This window comes from Ranitomeya imitator, chromosome 1 (assembly GCF_032444005.1).
Source record: "Ranitomeya imitator isolate aRanImi1 chromosome 1, aRanImi1.pri, whole genome shotgun sequence".
Lineage (NCBI taxonomy): Eukaryota > Metazoa > Chordata > Amphibia > Anura > Dendrobatidae > Ranitomeya > Ranitomeya imitator.
Window position 1 is genome coordinate 479,338,844 of NC_091282.1, and position 18,407 is coordinate 479,357,250.

At 41.0% G+C, this 18,407-nt stretch overlaps 1 protein-coding gene across 4 annotated transcripts in view; it reads right to left on the reverse strand.

Moving 5' to 3' along the window:
• Positions 1-8,118: 8,118 nt before the first annotated feature.
• ELAVL2 (ELAV like RNA binding protein 2) overlaps positions 8,119-18,407 on the reverse strand; it is a 263,389-nt gene continuing 253,100 nt past the window's right edge. For all 4 annotated transcript variants that reach the window (XM_069765490.1, XM_069765462.1, XM_069765481.1 and 1 more), the window contains one exon: positions 8,119-10,830. In XM_069765490.1, the coding sequence (XP_069621591.1) occupies positions 10,500-10,830 (331 nt within the window). In that variant the 3' untranslated portion in view covers positions 8,119-10,499. The remainder of the gene's footprint in view (positions 10,831-18,407) is intronic.

Consider the following 18,407-nt stretch of genomic DNA (forward strand, 5'->3'; position numbering starts at 1 on the left):
GGTGAACCCCAGCGCTACTTGGAACATAGCCTAAGATGTGTATAACTCCAAAAAAAAATTATGTACGTAAAACAACAAAAATGTAACTAAACGGGCACGCCCAATATATTCACTCAGTACAATTTTTTATGATGGATACATTTTTTCTTATAAAAAGTTTTTACATAAAGTCTGTAGCAAACTTGGTGCAGGAATATTTATTTTCCACTTTACATATTCCCCCGACAATTCTTGCATATTTTTTCTTCAGAATGTTCCCTGCATACATTTTCTCCGCAAGTAGAACAGAAACGCTCCGATTTTCTTTCTTTCTTTGCTGGACAAATATAGCAGCGCTTTCTTTTTTTTTCTCTTTGCTCTGGCTGTTCCTGAAAGCATATTCCACATCGGATCATTGCCTCTGTAATTTGCCTTGATAAGCATTTTGTGCTGCTTCTCTCTAGCATAGTAGGCATCAAAAGTTCATAACAAAGTTCTGTCAAAAATATATGTCTATTGTCCTTCCTGTTGGCATGGAATTCTGGATTAGTTTGACAATAAACAATATAGCTATTGAGGGCTGACACATCAAGGATATTGGAAAAAAGGGCAACAGGCCAACGTTTAGTCTGCCTTTTACACGAATATTCAGTAATCATTTCGTCCATCTTGTCGACACCTCCTTTTGTCTTATTATAATGAAGTATAATTTCAGGTTTTTGTTTCCTGTCATTGGTGTCAATACTTTCATCGTGATGCATTGTGCTCAGTAATATCATAGATTTTTCTTTCTTGGCTTTATAGGACACCATTGTTGCCTCATTGCAGAAACCGAATACACTCTCGTAGATTGGTCGCTGTGCATTGTGCTTCATTATTGGTGGAATTTCGCGGCGGTTTGGTCTCATTGTACCAACAAGTGTTAGTTGTTTCTGAAGCAAAAAATTGGCCAGTTCTAAATTAGTAAAATAATTATCCATAGTGATATTTTTTCCAGAATGGAAAATTGGTAAAGCTAGTGTTTTCACTATGCTGGAACATAGATCTTTCTGGACTGGAGCGTCACCTTCTTTTCCACAGTAAATCATGCCATTCATCCCATAATAAGTTGCTGAATCGCACATCCAGAAAATTTTTATGCCGTATTTAGCTGGCTTACTGGGCATATATTGGATAAATTTGCAACGTCCCCTAAAGGCAAGAAGTTGTTCGTCCACTGTCACATATTCGCTAGAATTGTAAAGTTTGTAACAGTTCTTAATAAAAAGATTCCATATATAGCTAATAGGCGCTAATTTATCAGTTGCCAACCTCACAGGCCGAGTTCTCTTTTCATCAAAACGAATGCATCTCTGAATAGCCTCAAATCTATCTACGGACATAGTGGCTTTGTAATGTGGATCTGCAAATGGGTTCAGAAATAACTCTCTGATTGGCACATCATATGATTTAGTCGACCCTGCCAGAAGAGTAAGGCCAATATAGGCATACTAGCTGAAGAGCCCGGCGTTGCCTGGGCATAGTAAATATCTGTGGTTAGTTATAGCACCTCATTTCTCTTATTTTCCCATCACGCCTCTCATTTTCCCAATCACATCTTTCATTTTCCCCCTCACATCTCTCATTTTCTCCCTCACACCTCATTTTCTCCCTCACTCCTCTCATTCCCCCCTAACACTTGTCATTTCAACCTCACATCTGTCAATTTCTGATCACTCCGCTATTTTTCCTCACTCCACTCATTTTGCACCCACACCTTTTCATTTTCACCTCACACCTCTCATTTTCACCTCATCACCTCAGTATATACATGTTTGTCATCTCCCTTATATATAGTATACATCTGTATGTCATCTCCCTTGTATATAGTATATACCTGCTGTGTCATCTCCCCTGTATATAGTATATACCTGTATGTCATCTCTCCTGTATATAGTATATACCTGTATGTCATCTCCTCCTGTATATAGTATATACCTGTGTGTCATCTCCCCTGTATACAGTATATATCTGTGTGTCATCTCCTCCTGTATATAGTATATACCTGCATGTCATCTTCTATATATAGCATATACCTGTATGTCATCTCTTCCTATATATAGTATATACCTGTAGGTCATCTGCTCCTGTATATAGTATATACCTGGGTGTCATCTCCTCCTGTATATAGTATATACCTGTATGTCATCTCCTCCTGTATATATATGTACCTGTATGTCATCTCCTCTTTTCTATAGTATATACCTGTGTGTCATCTCTCCTGTACATAGTATATATCTGTGTCATCTCCCCTGTATATAGTATATACCTGTGTGTCATCTCCTCCTGTATTAGACCTCGTTCACACGTTATTTGCTCAGTATTTTTACCTCAGTATTTGTAAGCTAAATTGGCAGCCTGATAAATCCCCAGCCAACAGGAATCCTCCCCCTGGCAGTATATATTAGCTCACACATACACATAATAGACAGGTCATGTGACTGGCAGCTGCCGTATTTCCTATATGGTACATTTGTTGTAGTTTGTCTGCTTATTAATCAGATTTTTATTTTTGAAGGATAATACCAGACTTGTGTGTGTTTTAGGGCGAGTTTCGTTTGTCAAGTTGTGTGTGTTGAGTTGCGTGTGGCGACTTTTGTGAGATGAGTTTTGTGTGGCAACATGCGTGTAGCAACTTTTTGTGTGTCGAGTTGCATGTGACAGGTTAGTGTAGCAAGTTGTGTGCAGCAAGTTTTGCGCATGGCGAGTTTTGCGCGTGGCGAGTTTTATGTGTGGTGCCTTTTGAGTATGTGCAAGTTTTGTGTGAGGCAACTTTTGCATGTGTTGCAACTTTTGTGCATGTGGCAATTTTTCCGTGTGTGCAAGTTTTGCATGTGGTGAGTTTTCCATGAGGTGAGTTTTGCACTTGTGGCGAGTTTGCAAGAGCCTAGTTTTTGCATGTGGCGAGTTCTGCTCGTGGCAAGTTTTGAGTGGCGACTTTTGTGTTTCGACTTTTATGTTCCGAGGTTGGTGTATTTGTGGTGAAATGTGTGCTGAGGGTAATATGTGTTCAAGCACGTGGTAGTGTGTGGCGCATTTTGTGTGTGTGTTCATATCCCCGTGTGTGGTGAGTATCCCATGTCGGGGCCCCACCTTAGCAACTGTACGGTATATACTCTTTGGCGCCATCGCTCTCATTCTTTAAGTCCCCCTTGTTCACATCTGGCAGCTGTCAATTTGCCTCCTGCACTTTTCCTTTCATTTTTTCCCATTATGTAGGTAGGGGCAAAATTGTTTGGTGAATTGGAAAGCGCGGGGTTAAAATTTCACCTCACAACGTAGCCTATGACGCTCTTGGGGTCCAGACATGTGACTGTGCAAAATTTTGTTGCTGTAGCTGCGACGCTTCCAACACTTTTCCTTTCACTTTTTTCCCCATTATGTAGATAGGGGCAAAATTGTTTGGCGAATTGGAACGCTCGGGGTTAAAATTTCGCCTCACAATATAGCCTATGACGCTCTCAGGGTCCAGACGTGTGACTGTGCAAAATTTTGTGGCTGTAGCTGCGACGGTGCAGATGCCAATCCCGGACATACACACACACACACACATTCAGCTTTACAGGTCCTTCTCAAAAAATTAGCATATAGTGTTAAATTTCATTATTTACCATAATGTAATGATTACAATTAAACTTTCATATATTATAGATTCATTATCCACCAACTGAAATGTGTCAGGTCTTTTATTGTTTTAATACTGATGATTTTGGCATACAACTCCTGATAACCCAAAAAACCTGTCTCAATAAATTAGCATATTTCACCCATCCAATCAAATAAAAGTGTTTTTTAATAACAAACAAAAAACCCATCAAATAATAATGTTCAGTTATGCACTCAATACTTGGTCGGGAATCCTTTGGCAGAAATGACTGCTTCAATGCGGCGTGGCATGGAGGCAATCAGCCTGTGACACTGCTGAGATGTTATGGAGGCCCAGGATGCTTCAATAGCGGCCTTAAGCTCATCCAGAGTGTTGGGTCTTGCGTCTCTCAACTTTCTCTTCACAATATCCCACAGATTCTCTATGGGGTTCAGGTCAGGAGAGTTGGCAGGCCAATTGAGCACAGTAATACTATGGTCAGTAAACCATTTACCAGTGGTTTTGGCACTGTGAGCAGGTGCCAGGTCGTGCTGAAAAATGAAATCTTCATCTCCATAAAGCATTTCAGCCGATGGAAGCATGAAGTGCTCCAAAATCTCCTGATAGCTAGCTGCATTGACCCTGCCCTTGATGAAACACAGTGGACCAACACCAGCAGCTGACATGGCACCCCACACCATCACTGACTGTGGGTACTTGACACTGGACTTCAGGCATTTTGGCATTTCCTTCTCCCCAGTCTTCCTCCAGACTCTGGCACCTTGATTTCCGAATGACATGCAAAATTTGCTTTCATCAGAAAAAAGTACTTGGGACCACTTAGCAACAGTCCAGTGCTGCTTCTCTGTAGCCCAGGTCAGGCGCCTCTGCCGCTGTTTATGGTTCAAAACTGGCCTTACCTGGGGAATGCGGCACCTGTAGCCCATTTCCTGCACACGCCTGTGCACGGTGGCTCTGGATGTTTCCACACCAGACTCAGTCCACTGCTTCCTCAGGTTCCCCAGGGTCTGGAATCGGTCCTTCTCCACAATCTTCCTCAGGGTCCGGTCTCCTCTTCTCGTTGTACAGCGTTTTCTGCCACATTGTTTCCTTCCAACAGACTTACCATTGAGGTGCCTTGATACAGCACTCTGGGAACAGCCTATTTGTTGAGACATTTCTTTCTGGGTCTTACCCTCTTGCTTGAGGGTGTCAATGATGGCCTTCTTGACATCTGTCAGGTCGCTAGTCTTACCCATGATGGGGGTTTTGAGTAATGAACCAGGCAGGGAGTTTATAAAAGCCTCAGGTATCTTTTGCATGTGTTTAGAGTTAATTAGTTGATTCAGAAGATTAGGGTAATAGGTCGTTTAGAGAACCTTTTCTTGATATGCTAATTTATTGAGACAGGTTTTTTGGGTTATCAGGAGTTGTATGCCAAAATCATCAGTATTAAAACAATAAAAGACCTGACAAATTTCAGTTGGTGGATAATGAATCTATAATATATGAAAGTTTAATTGTAATCATTACATTATGGTAAATTATGAAATTTAACACTATATGCTAATTTTTTGAGAAGGACCTGTATATAGTAGATAGTTCCTCTTTAGTTAAATTTTTCCAAGTTTTTTTTTTTCCGAAGCAATACGTTTACCTTCCACATTCGTACACAAAACTACCTCATCTGCAATATCATCTGAAACAAATTTACTGAAAACATCTTTTTTGGACATGAATTGGGAAATTCCGACAGCTCCTTGAGGAACTCTAATAATGTTATGTGATGGGGTGCGTGCATGAGCCACAGCAGTACTGTTCCAAAAAACATTTGTTTTAGATGTTCTACTTGCACATTCTGCTGGATCCATTACTTCTTCATCATCTGAGGAATCGCTGGACGATGAAGTTGATACATTAGCTGGTGGAATATACTCTTCATCCGACAAAGAAATGTCATTGTCTTCATTACTATTGAAAATAATCGTCTCAATTTCTTGGACAGTCAATCACCTTGATGTAGACTGTGCCATTGTAATCTTAGATGTGAGTAAACTAAAATGAAAAGTAAAAAATAAAGATTACAATCAGGCTTGTGCACTATACTGTGTGTGCTAAGACTTTGTTAGTGTTTGTGTGCTTAGGGTAAAGTACAGCCCCCCTACTCTTACCTTCAACAGATCACTTTCTTGTAAGTGCAGTAGAAGCCTCTGGTTTTGGAGCTCAGAAAGGTTCTTTGTTACAGATCAAAGGAAGCTGACTTCTTCCTCCAAAGTCTCTCCAGCAACTAGGATTTAGGACTAAAGGACCTGTACTGACATCATAATCACGTTTCTTTGTGAGGGGAAACTCCCTTCCAGGATCACATTACCATGTCAGGCAGAATCCACACTCTTCCCAGCAACAGCCATCGACCAATAGTCATAAAGACTGAGTCATAAGTTCTTCCCCAACAACAGTACAGACAAAAAGACTGAGGAGTACATGTAAACCAAAGCAGGCCTCAAAGGCCCCAGGTACGTGAATCTGGGGTAGTCACAAAAAAAGCGTTGCTATACGAGATGCCTATAACATAAAAATATATGAACAACTGGATATTACTAACAACTATATACCTGAGGATTACCTTGAGTTTCAAAATTTTAACTAATGTAGTTTTACAGATAATAGAAGACAAGTAACCTAGCAGGCCTGCGAGGCCCCAGGTGCGCGTTCTAGGGTTAACATTGCCCCGGGGGGGGGGGGGGGGGGGCCATCATGTTATAGTGTAAGATCGCTGATCTGACACTTTGCTGTGCACTGTGACAGATCAGCGATCTGACGTGCACTCCTGGACACTTCCCGATGTCTGCTCTGAGCAGGCGTCGTGAAGCCACCTCCCTGCAGGACCCGGATGCCGCGGCCATTTAGGATCCGGGCCTGCTGCAGGGAGGAAGGAGGTAGGAGACCCTCGGAGCAACGCAATCACATCGCGTTGCTCTGGGGGTCTCAGGGAAGCCCGCAGGAAGCCCCCCTCCCTGCACGATGCTTCCCTATACCGCCGGAACACTGCAATCATTTTTGATCGCAGTGTGCCGGGGGTTAATGTGATGGGGGCGGTCCGTGACCGCTCCTGGCACATAGTGCCGGATGTCAGCTGCGATAGTCAGCTGACACCCGGCCGTGATCGGCCGAGCTCCCCCCGTGACATACATTACGTCTAATGTCAGAAAGGGGTTAATATTAGTATAGGACCGTCCCAATCAGGGTCCCCTTGTCAATGGTGGGATTTGTTTTTTATTCTTTTTGTAAGTTTAGTATGCCTAGCCACATGGCAGGGCTCAGGAGCATGATTTGACTATTGGAGCACAGATTTTTCTAGAAGAATGTGCGGACTTCATATACAGAGGCCCCAATTGCATGAAGAGTAGAATCCCCCTCAAGTAACCACATTTTGTAAATTATACCCCTCTGGGAATTTATCTACAGGTGTAGTGATTATTTTGACTCCATGCTGCGGTGACTGGGTACTCATTAGATGGCGCTGGTGAGTGCAGTCCCCTTCCCATTCAGTTCCATGCAGTGGGCCTCGCTAAAATGGCCGCCGGAGGCGGCACATGAGCAGATTGAGAAAGATCTCTCAGCTGCCATTTTTCCAAGGCCCACCACAGGAAATTAAATGGGAAAGGGGTCTCCGCTCACTGCCGCCATCTAACGAGCACCCAGGGACCACCCCACCTCTGCTGCCACCAGCCTCCTGAAATGCGACCCTGCCTCCTGTGACCCTGCTCCATCGCCGCTGACCGCCATGGTAAGCTACCGCTAAACCTAACTTCCACCCCAATATTTAAGATGCATCTTCTAGTCCGATACATCTTTTATTCTGCAGAATATGGTAAGCGGGCTCTCAATGCTGCAAAAATGTAAAACATGTGGATGCTAAATATAGTTTAGGCACACTGGGGTTCAGAAAGTAGGGAGCATTTAGATTTGGGAGAGCAAAATGTGCTGGATTTTTTTTTGGGGGGAAAGGAGCCACAGCGCCTTTCCAGAAATTATTACCAGTAACGTTTAAGCTCCTATATTTCCATTGACACATCACGGACTTGAGTGGGGACTTTTTTTGTAGATTAAGTTGAAGCTTTTGCTGTCCTGTGCCACAAACGATCGCCATGACGTACCTAGGCATAATCGTTGGGAACCCCTATCTAACCAAGATGTATAGGCATGTAAAATGTTGTGAAGGAGTCAACAGATCAGACTTTCACACATGTGCAAACACCAAATATACTTAGGGTTTACAATTTTTATTTTTTTTCTTAAGTCCCCTTCTACATTGGTGCAATTGGCTGTAAAAGGTGGATGTACCTATTAATTGAAATTAACGGAGATCAATTTGCAGCAAATAGTTTTTACCTACACGTTTTTGACCAGTGTGAAAACATTACGACCACGTGAATACACTGTCAACACATAATCTTTTACTTTTTTTTCAATCATAAAATGATTAAAACTAAAGAGAAAACTCAAGAATATTTTCCCTTCAACTTTGTTTATTGATGTACTAAACATGGAAAAATACAAAGGATTCAAAACACAAAATAAAACACATACAGCCTGTTAAATATAATATATATTCTGTTAAGTATTTAACAGATGAGTTAAGGTCATACAGTACAAGTTCAAAGCAAACACCAGTCTCACGTTTTACCAAGTGCTCATAAAAACACTGCAAAGTGAGGATAAATTTCCATGCTCTTTCACCAATGCTAGATATATCTTTTAATAGTAGGACTGGAAATATGTATTCCAATACTGCAAAACTTATTTCTACATCTGTATATAAATATATCAAATATGTTTCTGAAAGCAGCTGTAAGGACCTGTGAAATAGGCCATGCCATAATTTTTAGCAAACTGAAAAGTTAAGCTGGAGGAAGCCTGAAAAGGAGCATGAAAAGTTTCCTTAACACTTTGTCATACACTTACAGTATATGTACTGAACTACCATAAATTATATGAATAAAACAAACAAAAACAAACATGTATAAAACGAAAAAAAAAAATTGCAGACGCAAGTAATATAAAGGAATGTTATTCATAAGCACACATTGCTCGGCCTTAGAGGAAGCATTTTAATTTGTGCAAAAAGTAAATCACAAGAGAAAAAGGAAAAAAAAAAAGCTTCAATTAATACCTGTAGAAGGCACCCAACCATCCATTTATTTGAGAATCCCACTATTACTTTCATATTTAACCATCACAATCTTTCTTAAGTGGTCTATGAATAATATGAACTGTATTTTCCAAAGAATATACAAAATTAATTCAGTTACTTTTATACAATATACATAAATTATCACAAATGTGCACACAAATTGTATCCAGACTCCATATGATACAAATAATAAAGAGTAACAAATGAAAATTTCAAGTTCTCAGGACCAACAAAAATTATGGTGCTTAAGTAACAATATAGTTACGGTACATACACAACTAAAAATACAGATACAAAAATGTCTTAATATCACTTCGCTTAACAAAATAACCAAAAGTTTAGTGAACGCAAAGCTGAGACCCAGCAGCAAAAAGATGTGTACAATCTACCAGCAATCCTCCAGAAAGCTGCAGACATCATCATGGCTAGGTTTCTTTTTCCTCTACTCAAATGATTATAGGATAATATGTACAATACATAAAAGCTCAGGTGCTAGCTTTAAACAGAATCACAATTCTTTAAGGACAAATTGTGCCACTTTGTAAGTTGGCAATGCCAACGTTTCTTACACCAAATTTTAAATTGTAGAAATAAAACTAAATTATTCAAACAAGACTGCAAGTACATCACTAAACACCATGAGCTCCTTCTGAAGGGAATGCTTTAGGAAGAACAGATTTTTTTCCCCAAAAATCTTTTACCTGTTTAATTGTTCTTACCAGCTCATTTATACTTAGATTTTTTTTTTACTCTATTAGCTTGAAAATTACAAACTGACGCGAGCAATTATAGAATAACTAGGATGACCAACAGGAAAAATTACATTATTAGAACCAAGAAAGAGCAATTTTTGATCCTTAGTACAAAAACGCTAACAAAAAAAGTAAAAGGGAATTAAAAAATGCACCCTTTTATGTCACTTTCATTCCCAACCAGAAGTAGGGCAGTATCCTCCTCTCCAAAAATACTGATCACACACAAATATCCTGGCAAGTTTTAAAAGCTCACAAGGTTTTCATATGAAGTAGATTTTGCAAAGTATTCAAGTCAAAATAGTTTGTTCCAGGACCAGTAAAAAGTTTGTTCAAATTTTTTTATTTTGCTTTTTTATAAAAATAGATGCTTTTTCTCATTTGAAACCCACATCAAAGAGGTTCTCTCTTTGGCAAGGTACTACTTTATGAAAAGTCCGCAGTAATCTTACAATAGGCTTTATTAGAACTGGGGCCACCCTTGCCCCTAAACCAAAATAATAGTTACAACATAAAGCTTTATACTTTACAAAGAAAAAAATTATATATATATATAAAATAACTTTTCATTAACACTGAGAAATGTATTACAGAATGAAAGAAAACATCAGAACACAAAGCTTTTTTTATCCTCAAACACAGGATCACAATAAGGTAAAAACAAATTAACGTTCTTCCCATTGCAAAAATAGTAAAAGGCCCCAATTAAAGGCATTAGAATGCAATGGGACAGGTAAAAACCCTGTTACCTAACGTCCATATTCAAACATAAAAGATAAGAAATTCATAGACCAGTAATAACAAAATCTCACAAATGTTAAGTTTCCTAAACCATAGCTAACATTGCCTACCTCACCCCCACACACAGATTAAGAACTATCAAAGTAGAAAGCTTCTCAACTTGCCTTTGATGATTGTGTGTGTTAACAGGAGTGAGGTTAACTTGTTAAGCTTTGTGCGTTTTGCTAGTTTTGAAAGACACCTGCAAAACTCTGTCACCAAGGCGGTACCCATTAAGACTGGCGATAGCCATTGCTGCCTCATCGTAGTTTGTCATCGTCACAAAACCAAAGCCCTTGCATTTGTTTGTGTTGAAGTCACGGATCACTTTAACATTGGTGACCGCTCCAAAGGGTCCAAACATCTGCCACAAGATGCTCTCATCTGCGTCGGGTGCCAAGTTGTACACAAATATGCACCATCCAGTGCCTGCATGTCCAGGGAAGTTTATACCAGCTAAACTGGTCATACCATCGATTGTCACTGGCGAGAATCTACTAAAAAATAGAAGCAAAAAGTAACCTGTTAGCAATGCCTACTGCTAAGGTGTATAAATACACTTTTTTTTTTTTTTTTTTTTTTTAGAGACATGCAAACTAACTGTTGCTTATGCAAAACATTACAATATGTTCAATACACAAAAGTGCAGAAAAGATTAGACAGAGAACAACAAAAAAACACACAAGCATTGGGTGGGATGTATGCCATATGGAAACAAGCGAGTTGATAAATTGTGTTTTCATAACTGGGAACTTAATAGCACATTTCATTATTGTAGGGCAGTGGAGCATTAATAGAAATTAAATAGTTCTCATCTGTATACCAGTCATATTTATCATGCTTACAGAGGCCATTCTAGTATATATACACATATCACAGTATTTTAACCCCTTAGTGACCGAGCCAATTTTTACAATTCTGACTATTGTCACTTTATGAAGTTATAGCTCTGGAACGCTTCAATGGATCCCACCGATTCTGAGACTGTTTTTTCGCAACATATTGTATTTCACGTTAGTGGTAAAGTTTCTTTCGATATGATTTGCATTTATTTATGGGGGGGAAAAAACGGTAATATAGTAAAAATTTAGAAATTTTCAAACTTCATTTTTGTGCCATTAAATCAGAGAGTGGTGTCACACAATAGTTAATAAATAACATTTCCCACATGTCTAAAGCAGCACAATTTTTGAAACAATTTTTTTCAATGGCGGGCGCCATGATGCGTTAGGAGACCCCAGGTGTATCTAAACAGTGGAAACCCCCAATTATAACTCCAACCCTAACACAGCCCTAATTCCAACCCTAACCCCAAAACTCTAGGAGGTGCGGGGAAGAGGGGGGGGGGGGCCTCAGGGGACCCCATTTCTCTCTCCTCTGATGTGCTAGATCATATCAGAGGAGAGAGAAATAAATAGGAAATCGGATTTATTTTTTGGGCATTTATTATGTGAATAACGGTGATAAAAACACTGGGGACGGTAAAAGCCGACTCGAATAATTTTCTTCGGCGTTTCAGCTACCCCTGATAGCAGAGACCCCGGAGATTTTCCAACGCTAGGGGCACTATAACCTTATTTCTCAGTGCCAGTAAAGAGCGGTGCTGAGGCATAAGTACCTTTAAATGCCGCTGTTGAAAGGTGTATCGGTGGTCGTTAAGGGGATAAATACATCACTAACACTACAAGGCCATGACCAAGCTATAGTAAAGTTAAATACGGTTTTAGAATATGCTACCCAGAATACAATGAAGAATTAAAAGAGGTCAGTCTTAAAGTGTGGTGGAGTACAATGACCTAAATGAGAATGCCTCCTAATAACTGGCATATTTTTTGGGCAGTCCATGCACCAGGAAAGCAATTTTACTTACAAGTTGGTGAAGAATTTGCAAAAAAAAAAAAAAAAGGCTAAGTTCTGTAATAAATTATGGTAAATCTGTTAGTCTATCGGAGGGCCCACTATTTTCTTTTCAAAAGTATATATATATATATATATATATATATATATATATATATATATATATATATATAAATAACAGGAAGTTGTACTTTTAGTGCAAATGTGGCTATTACTGTTTAAAGGGAACGTGTTACCACATATTTCCCATATAACCTATGGCCACCACCTTTCCACTTTGTTACAGCATTCTGGAATGCTGCATATAAGTCTCCAAGCCACCCTGCAAAACAACAACAAAAAAAGAGAGACCTTTTATTATATTTACAAGGGGCCGTCCGGTCCGATGGGTGTATATGGTGCCTCCCCCTCTTGTGCTTTGTGAGGATGATGTGTCCTACGTCATCCACAATATTCCAATTTGCCCAACTGCACAGGGGTACTTTCTGTCCTGCTGAGGGAAGAGCATAGTACTGGGGAAAAGCCAAAAAGTGCCGGCGCATACATACTACAGTACTTTGCTCTGCCCTTAGCAGGGCAGAGAAGTCCCCCTACACAGAAGTGTGACTTAGAACAGTGTGGAGGATGTATGAAGCAGAGAAGGATGGCACTGCAAGAAGAGGAGAGGCGCCGGATCAAGAACAGAAACGCCCATTGGACCCATAGTAGAGTACACAATATAAGGTTGTTTTTGTTTTGCAGGGCGATGTGAAGACGTGCTGTAACACAGGGCTAAAAGGTGGTGGCCGTTGGTTATATGGAAAAAGATGGTGAGAGGTTCCTTTTATCACATATATAGCAGCCATATCATATTTTTGAACTATAAGACATAATTTTTGCAAAAAAGCTTACTAAATAAAAGAACACTCATAAAATGCTCTGTCCAATGGGTGAGAAAACTGTTCCCTGTGTCACACTGCCAAATACGGTCTGGCTGTACAGAGGGAGAGAGCATGACCTGGGAAGGAGATCCTGACTAATTAGGAAAGCTGACATCAGCACTACAATGAATAAAATTCTTGGTGCACTTACAATTAAGGCTGTAATAATGGCCACACATGTACAAAAAGATTTACACTTTGCAGGAGACTGGGCTGCAGATTCTCATACAGTTGTGTGTGCGCTCTGGAAATACTATACATGAAGTGTATATGTGAGACGACTCAGATTTGTCTATCGTTAAAAAAATCAGCTTCAGCCACCTTCACAAATGTGGATATACACCTAGCTAGATTGTGAGGAGTATTTAGGCAGAGTAAGCCGCCATTAATGTACCACACCAAGCATATATTTATCCAAAATAAATTGCTCCTGACACTTATAAACTATGGTAGAAGCACTGAAAAATAATCTCAAATTTTCCCTAGATCATCAAGAAGTATTAGTAAAAAATATTGTTTAATAGGTTTTATTTTTTTCAATCTAGGGGGTGTCTTATAGTCCAAAAACACAGTAAATTGTTTGGTCAACTTACTGCAAAAATAATTATTTTTCTATTGGCTTATTTAGACCACTTCGGTAGTGGCCAAATCACATATATTTACTTCTGCTCCATAGCGCGTTTGTTGCAAAAGGGGAAAAAAACAAAAAAAACAATTATCTTTCAGAAGGTCCTTTTTGCTTTTCATGTTTGAGTACACTACCATTTTTATGATAAGAAACAAGTCTAGTAGAAGGATATACCGAAATTGGATATTCATGTTGATGAGCCCCCGCAAAGATTATTTATATATACTACATAGTACATGTAGTAATGGCTGCTCACTTTCCCCAGTCCCACACGCCTGGTGCCTCGGAGTGATCCTAGACTCTGCCCCCTCTTTCAAGTCTCATATCCAAGCCCTTGCCTCCTCCTGCTATCTCAAACGCAAAAATATTTCCCGGATCCACATTCCTTGACCGCGACACCACAAAAACACTAGTGCATGCCCTTATCTCCCGCTTTGACTGCTGCAACCTCCTACTCTCTGGCCTCCCCTCTAGCACCACTCCAATCCATACTACACTCTGCTGCCCGACTAATCTACCTGTCTCCCCGCTACTCCCCAGCCTCTCCCCTATGCCAGGCCCTTTACTGGCTTCCTATCGCCCAGAGGCTCCAGTGCAAAACCCTTACTATGACATACAAAGCCATCCACAACCTGTCTCCTCCATACATCTGTGACATGGTCTCCCGGTAACTACCTACACGCAACTTCCGATCCTCTCAAGATCTCCTCCTCTGCTCCCCTCATCTCTTCTTCACACAACCGCATCCAAGACTTCTCCCGTCCTTCCCCCATACTCTGGAACTCTCTATCCCAACATATCAGACTCTCACCTACCATAGAAACCTTCAAAAACAACCTGAAGACTCACCTCTTCCGACAAGCCTACAGCCTGCAGTGATCCTCAACCTACTGAACCGCCGCACAACCAGTTCTACCCTCTCCTAGTGTATCCTCACCCATCCCCTGCAGACTGAGCCCCCGCGGGCAGGGTCCCTCCCTTCTTATGTACCTGTGTGCCTTGTTTTTTTTTGCTCATGTTTAATGTACTTGTCTATATTTGCCCCCTATTCACATGTAAAGCGCCATGGAATAAATGGCGCTATATAAATGTATAATAATAATAATAATAGTACATAAATAAGACTGCCTTTAAGAACCCAGATATTTTTCTTAATTTTTGCAGTTTGAGTAGTTTTGAATGATACCATTCACTGTGCCATATATTGTACTGAAAAAATGGAAAGAAAAAAAAAAAATTCTGCCATTTGTTTTTCAGAGTAAATTGTGATCTGGCAATGTAGTTCCCCAGTTCAGTACAATTACGGCAATACCAACCTTAAGTTATATAGCTTTGCCATTTTCCAAGACCAGTAACTATTTTTCATCCTTAGAGTTGGGTGCCACCTTGTTTTAGCATTCTGAGATGAAGTCACGTTTCTACAGATTTTTTGGGTACAAATGACATCTTGATCGCTTTCTAAATAATATCTTGGTTTTCCTGCTTAATAGTAACAACTGCAGTTTGACATTGTGCAATACTGTGGTATCTATAATATAAGGCTGGGAGCGTCACTCTGTCCGATGCCTTTATAGACTGCGCAAGCGCCGACGCAATCTGGACCCCACAGTGTGACACCGCCCAGGAGATCGCGGTATGCGTAAGCACTGAACGCACACCGCGATCTCCAACGGAGAAGCAGGGGCCAGGAGAGTGAGTATGCTATATTCACCTGTCCGTTCGAGCGCTGCTCGCCGCTCCATCTTTCGGGTCCTCTGCCTGTGACGTTCACATTTCAGAGGGCGCGATGACGCGCTTAATGCGCGCCGCCCTCTGACTGCACAGTCACAGCCAGAGGCTCCGGAAGACGGAGCGGCATGCAGCGCTGGAACGGGACAGGTGACTATAGCAAGTGTCGGGGGGCCTGAGCTAGTGGCGACTCCGGCACCTGACCCCCAAAGCGCGCCTGTGTCCCCGCCTGCTCAGGCCCCCCAGCACTCGGCATACGGGGCATATACTATGGAGCATCTTATGGGGGCCATAAACCTTTATGGAGCAGTGTACAGGGCATATACTATGGAGCATCTTATGGGGGCCATAAACCTTTATGGAGCAGCATACGGGGCATGTACTATGGAGCATCTTATGGGGGCCATCAACCATAATGCAGCAGCATACGGGGCATATACTATGGAGCATCTTATGGGGGCTATCAACCATAATGCAGCAGCATACGGGGCATATACTATGGAGCATGCTATGGGGGCCATCAACCAAAATGCAGCAGCATACGGGGCATATACTATTGAGCATCTTATGGGGGCCATCAGCCATAATGCAGCAGCATACGGGGCATATACTATGGAGCATCTTATGGGGGCCATCAACCATAATGAAGCAGCATACGGGGCTTATACTATGGAGCATCTTATGGGGGCCATCAACCATAATGCAGCAGCATATGAGGCATATACTATGGAGCATTTTATGGGGGCCATCAACCTTTATGGAGCAGCGTATGGGGCATATGGATGGGAGCAGCAAATTACAGAAGGGTGGCGCAGGATGGGAGCAGCACATGACAGAACGGGGGTGCAGGATGGCAGCAGCACATGACAGAACGGGGGTGCAGGATGGAAGCAGCATATGACAGAACGGGGGCACAGGATGGGAGCAGCACATGACAGGATGGGGCGCAGGATGGGTGCAGCACATGTCAGAATGGGGCGCAGGATGGGTGCAGCACATGACAGGATGGGGGCGCAGGATGGAGCAGCTCATGACAGGATGGGGACGCAGGATGGAGCAGCACATGACAGGATGGGGGAGCAGGATGGAGCAGCTCATGACAGGATGGGGATGCAGGATGGAGCAGCACATGACAGGATGGGGGAGCAAGATTGGAGCAGCACATACCAGGATGGAGACCATATACCAATATAAATGCTCGCCACCTGGGCGTAGAACGGGTTCAATAGCTAGTTGCAGTATAATAGTATAAGTAATCAAACTTTTTCATGTGCAAGTACCCCAGGGGGGCTAAAAAAATTAAAATTAAGCGATTAAAATCACTTGTTTTCCCATTTAAAATAAAAAAATGCATTTTTTTTTTTTTTAAAGTGGCAGAATTTGGTATGATCGTGAATGAGAAGGTCCAAATCTATCGTAATATAAAATGTTTGTATGTACATATATATATGTACATATATTATGTACACACAAACATTTTATATTATGATAGATTTGGACCTTCTCATTCACGATCATACCAAATCAGTCACTTAAAAAATATACGGTACATATATATATATATATATATATATATATATATATGTATATATATATATATATATATATATATGTATATATATATATATATATATATATATATATATATATATATATATATATATATATATATATATATATATATATATATAAAATATTTCTGTGCCTGGAAAGCTAGAAATCTCCACCTCTATGACTGAAGCAGAAGGTATGTGGGGCTATGTATAACAAATGTTTTTTTGCAATATTGGGACATTTTGCTTGAGAAAAACAGGTTAGTGATGAAATGTGCTTTTAAAAGGTCATCTAAACATCAATGGTTAAAATCTGCAAACAGCTTGTAAAAGCAAGCAACATTGTAATTTTATTAATAACTATTTCAGAAGAACAAACATTTTTAATGTTTTTATTTCATTCAAGTTGTATAGGTTACCAAGCATGCACAGGGCACACAAGCTCTTAACACTCATCTACAGCTCACTGGGTCGCTGGAGAGCACAGATCTCACCAGCTCTAGTGTCCTTCCACTCCTCCGATGCTGCTGAAGCGTGTGCACAGTTCCCACCAGCAGCGCAACTATGCCACTGGTTTAATCTTCAGGAGCGTGCCATACCCGAGTGATAGCCTCCTGAAGAGGACACATTAGACTAACCCTATAAAGGGAAACAATCACCAGAAAAAACGCTGTTAGCCTGCAGGTTAATAGTGTTACTAACCTGCCTGGCGCCCACACGTACCTGAACGTGTGGGGAAAAAATTACTTTATTCTTCCCGACAACATTAGGTTTCAGTCACAGGGGCGATGCTAGTTCAGTCACCAATACAGAGTGGCGGCTGTAATCGTGTCTTTGACTGATACACCCTCTGCATTGAGGTTCAGCTGTCAATCAGGGATGGGGTGGGGTAACAGCCGCCGATCTGTATGCTTCGAGCAGTGATGGAACGAATGCTGGCACAGACCCTGTGAATAACTGGAATGCTGCGGGGGGGAATAAAGTTTATTTTCTTTCCACAGCATTTAGTTATGGTTAGTAATGCTATTAACCTGCAGGTTAATAGCTTTTTTTGGTGACAGGTTCCCTTTACAGGGTTATTCTAATGCGTACTCTTCGGGAATCCATCACTCTTGCCTCTTGTTTGCCAGGTACCGGATGCTTTCAAAGATTAAATTACTAGGCTGACAGAGTTTGAGCAGCGTGTCACTTGCATTATTGGCCCCCACTCTCTCGAATGAGATCATCGAGGACCATGTGTGAGGGCCCTTCTAAATGCACACAGATAAGGGTTACATAGGGCACCAGTCACGCAGATAAGGGTTGCATAGGGCACCAGTCACACAGATAAGGGTTGTGTAGGGCACCAGTCACACAGATAAGGGATGTATAGGGCGCCAGTCACACAG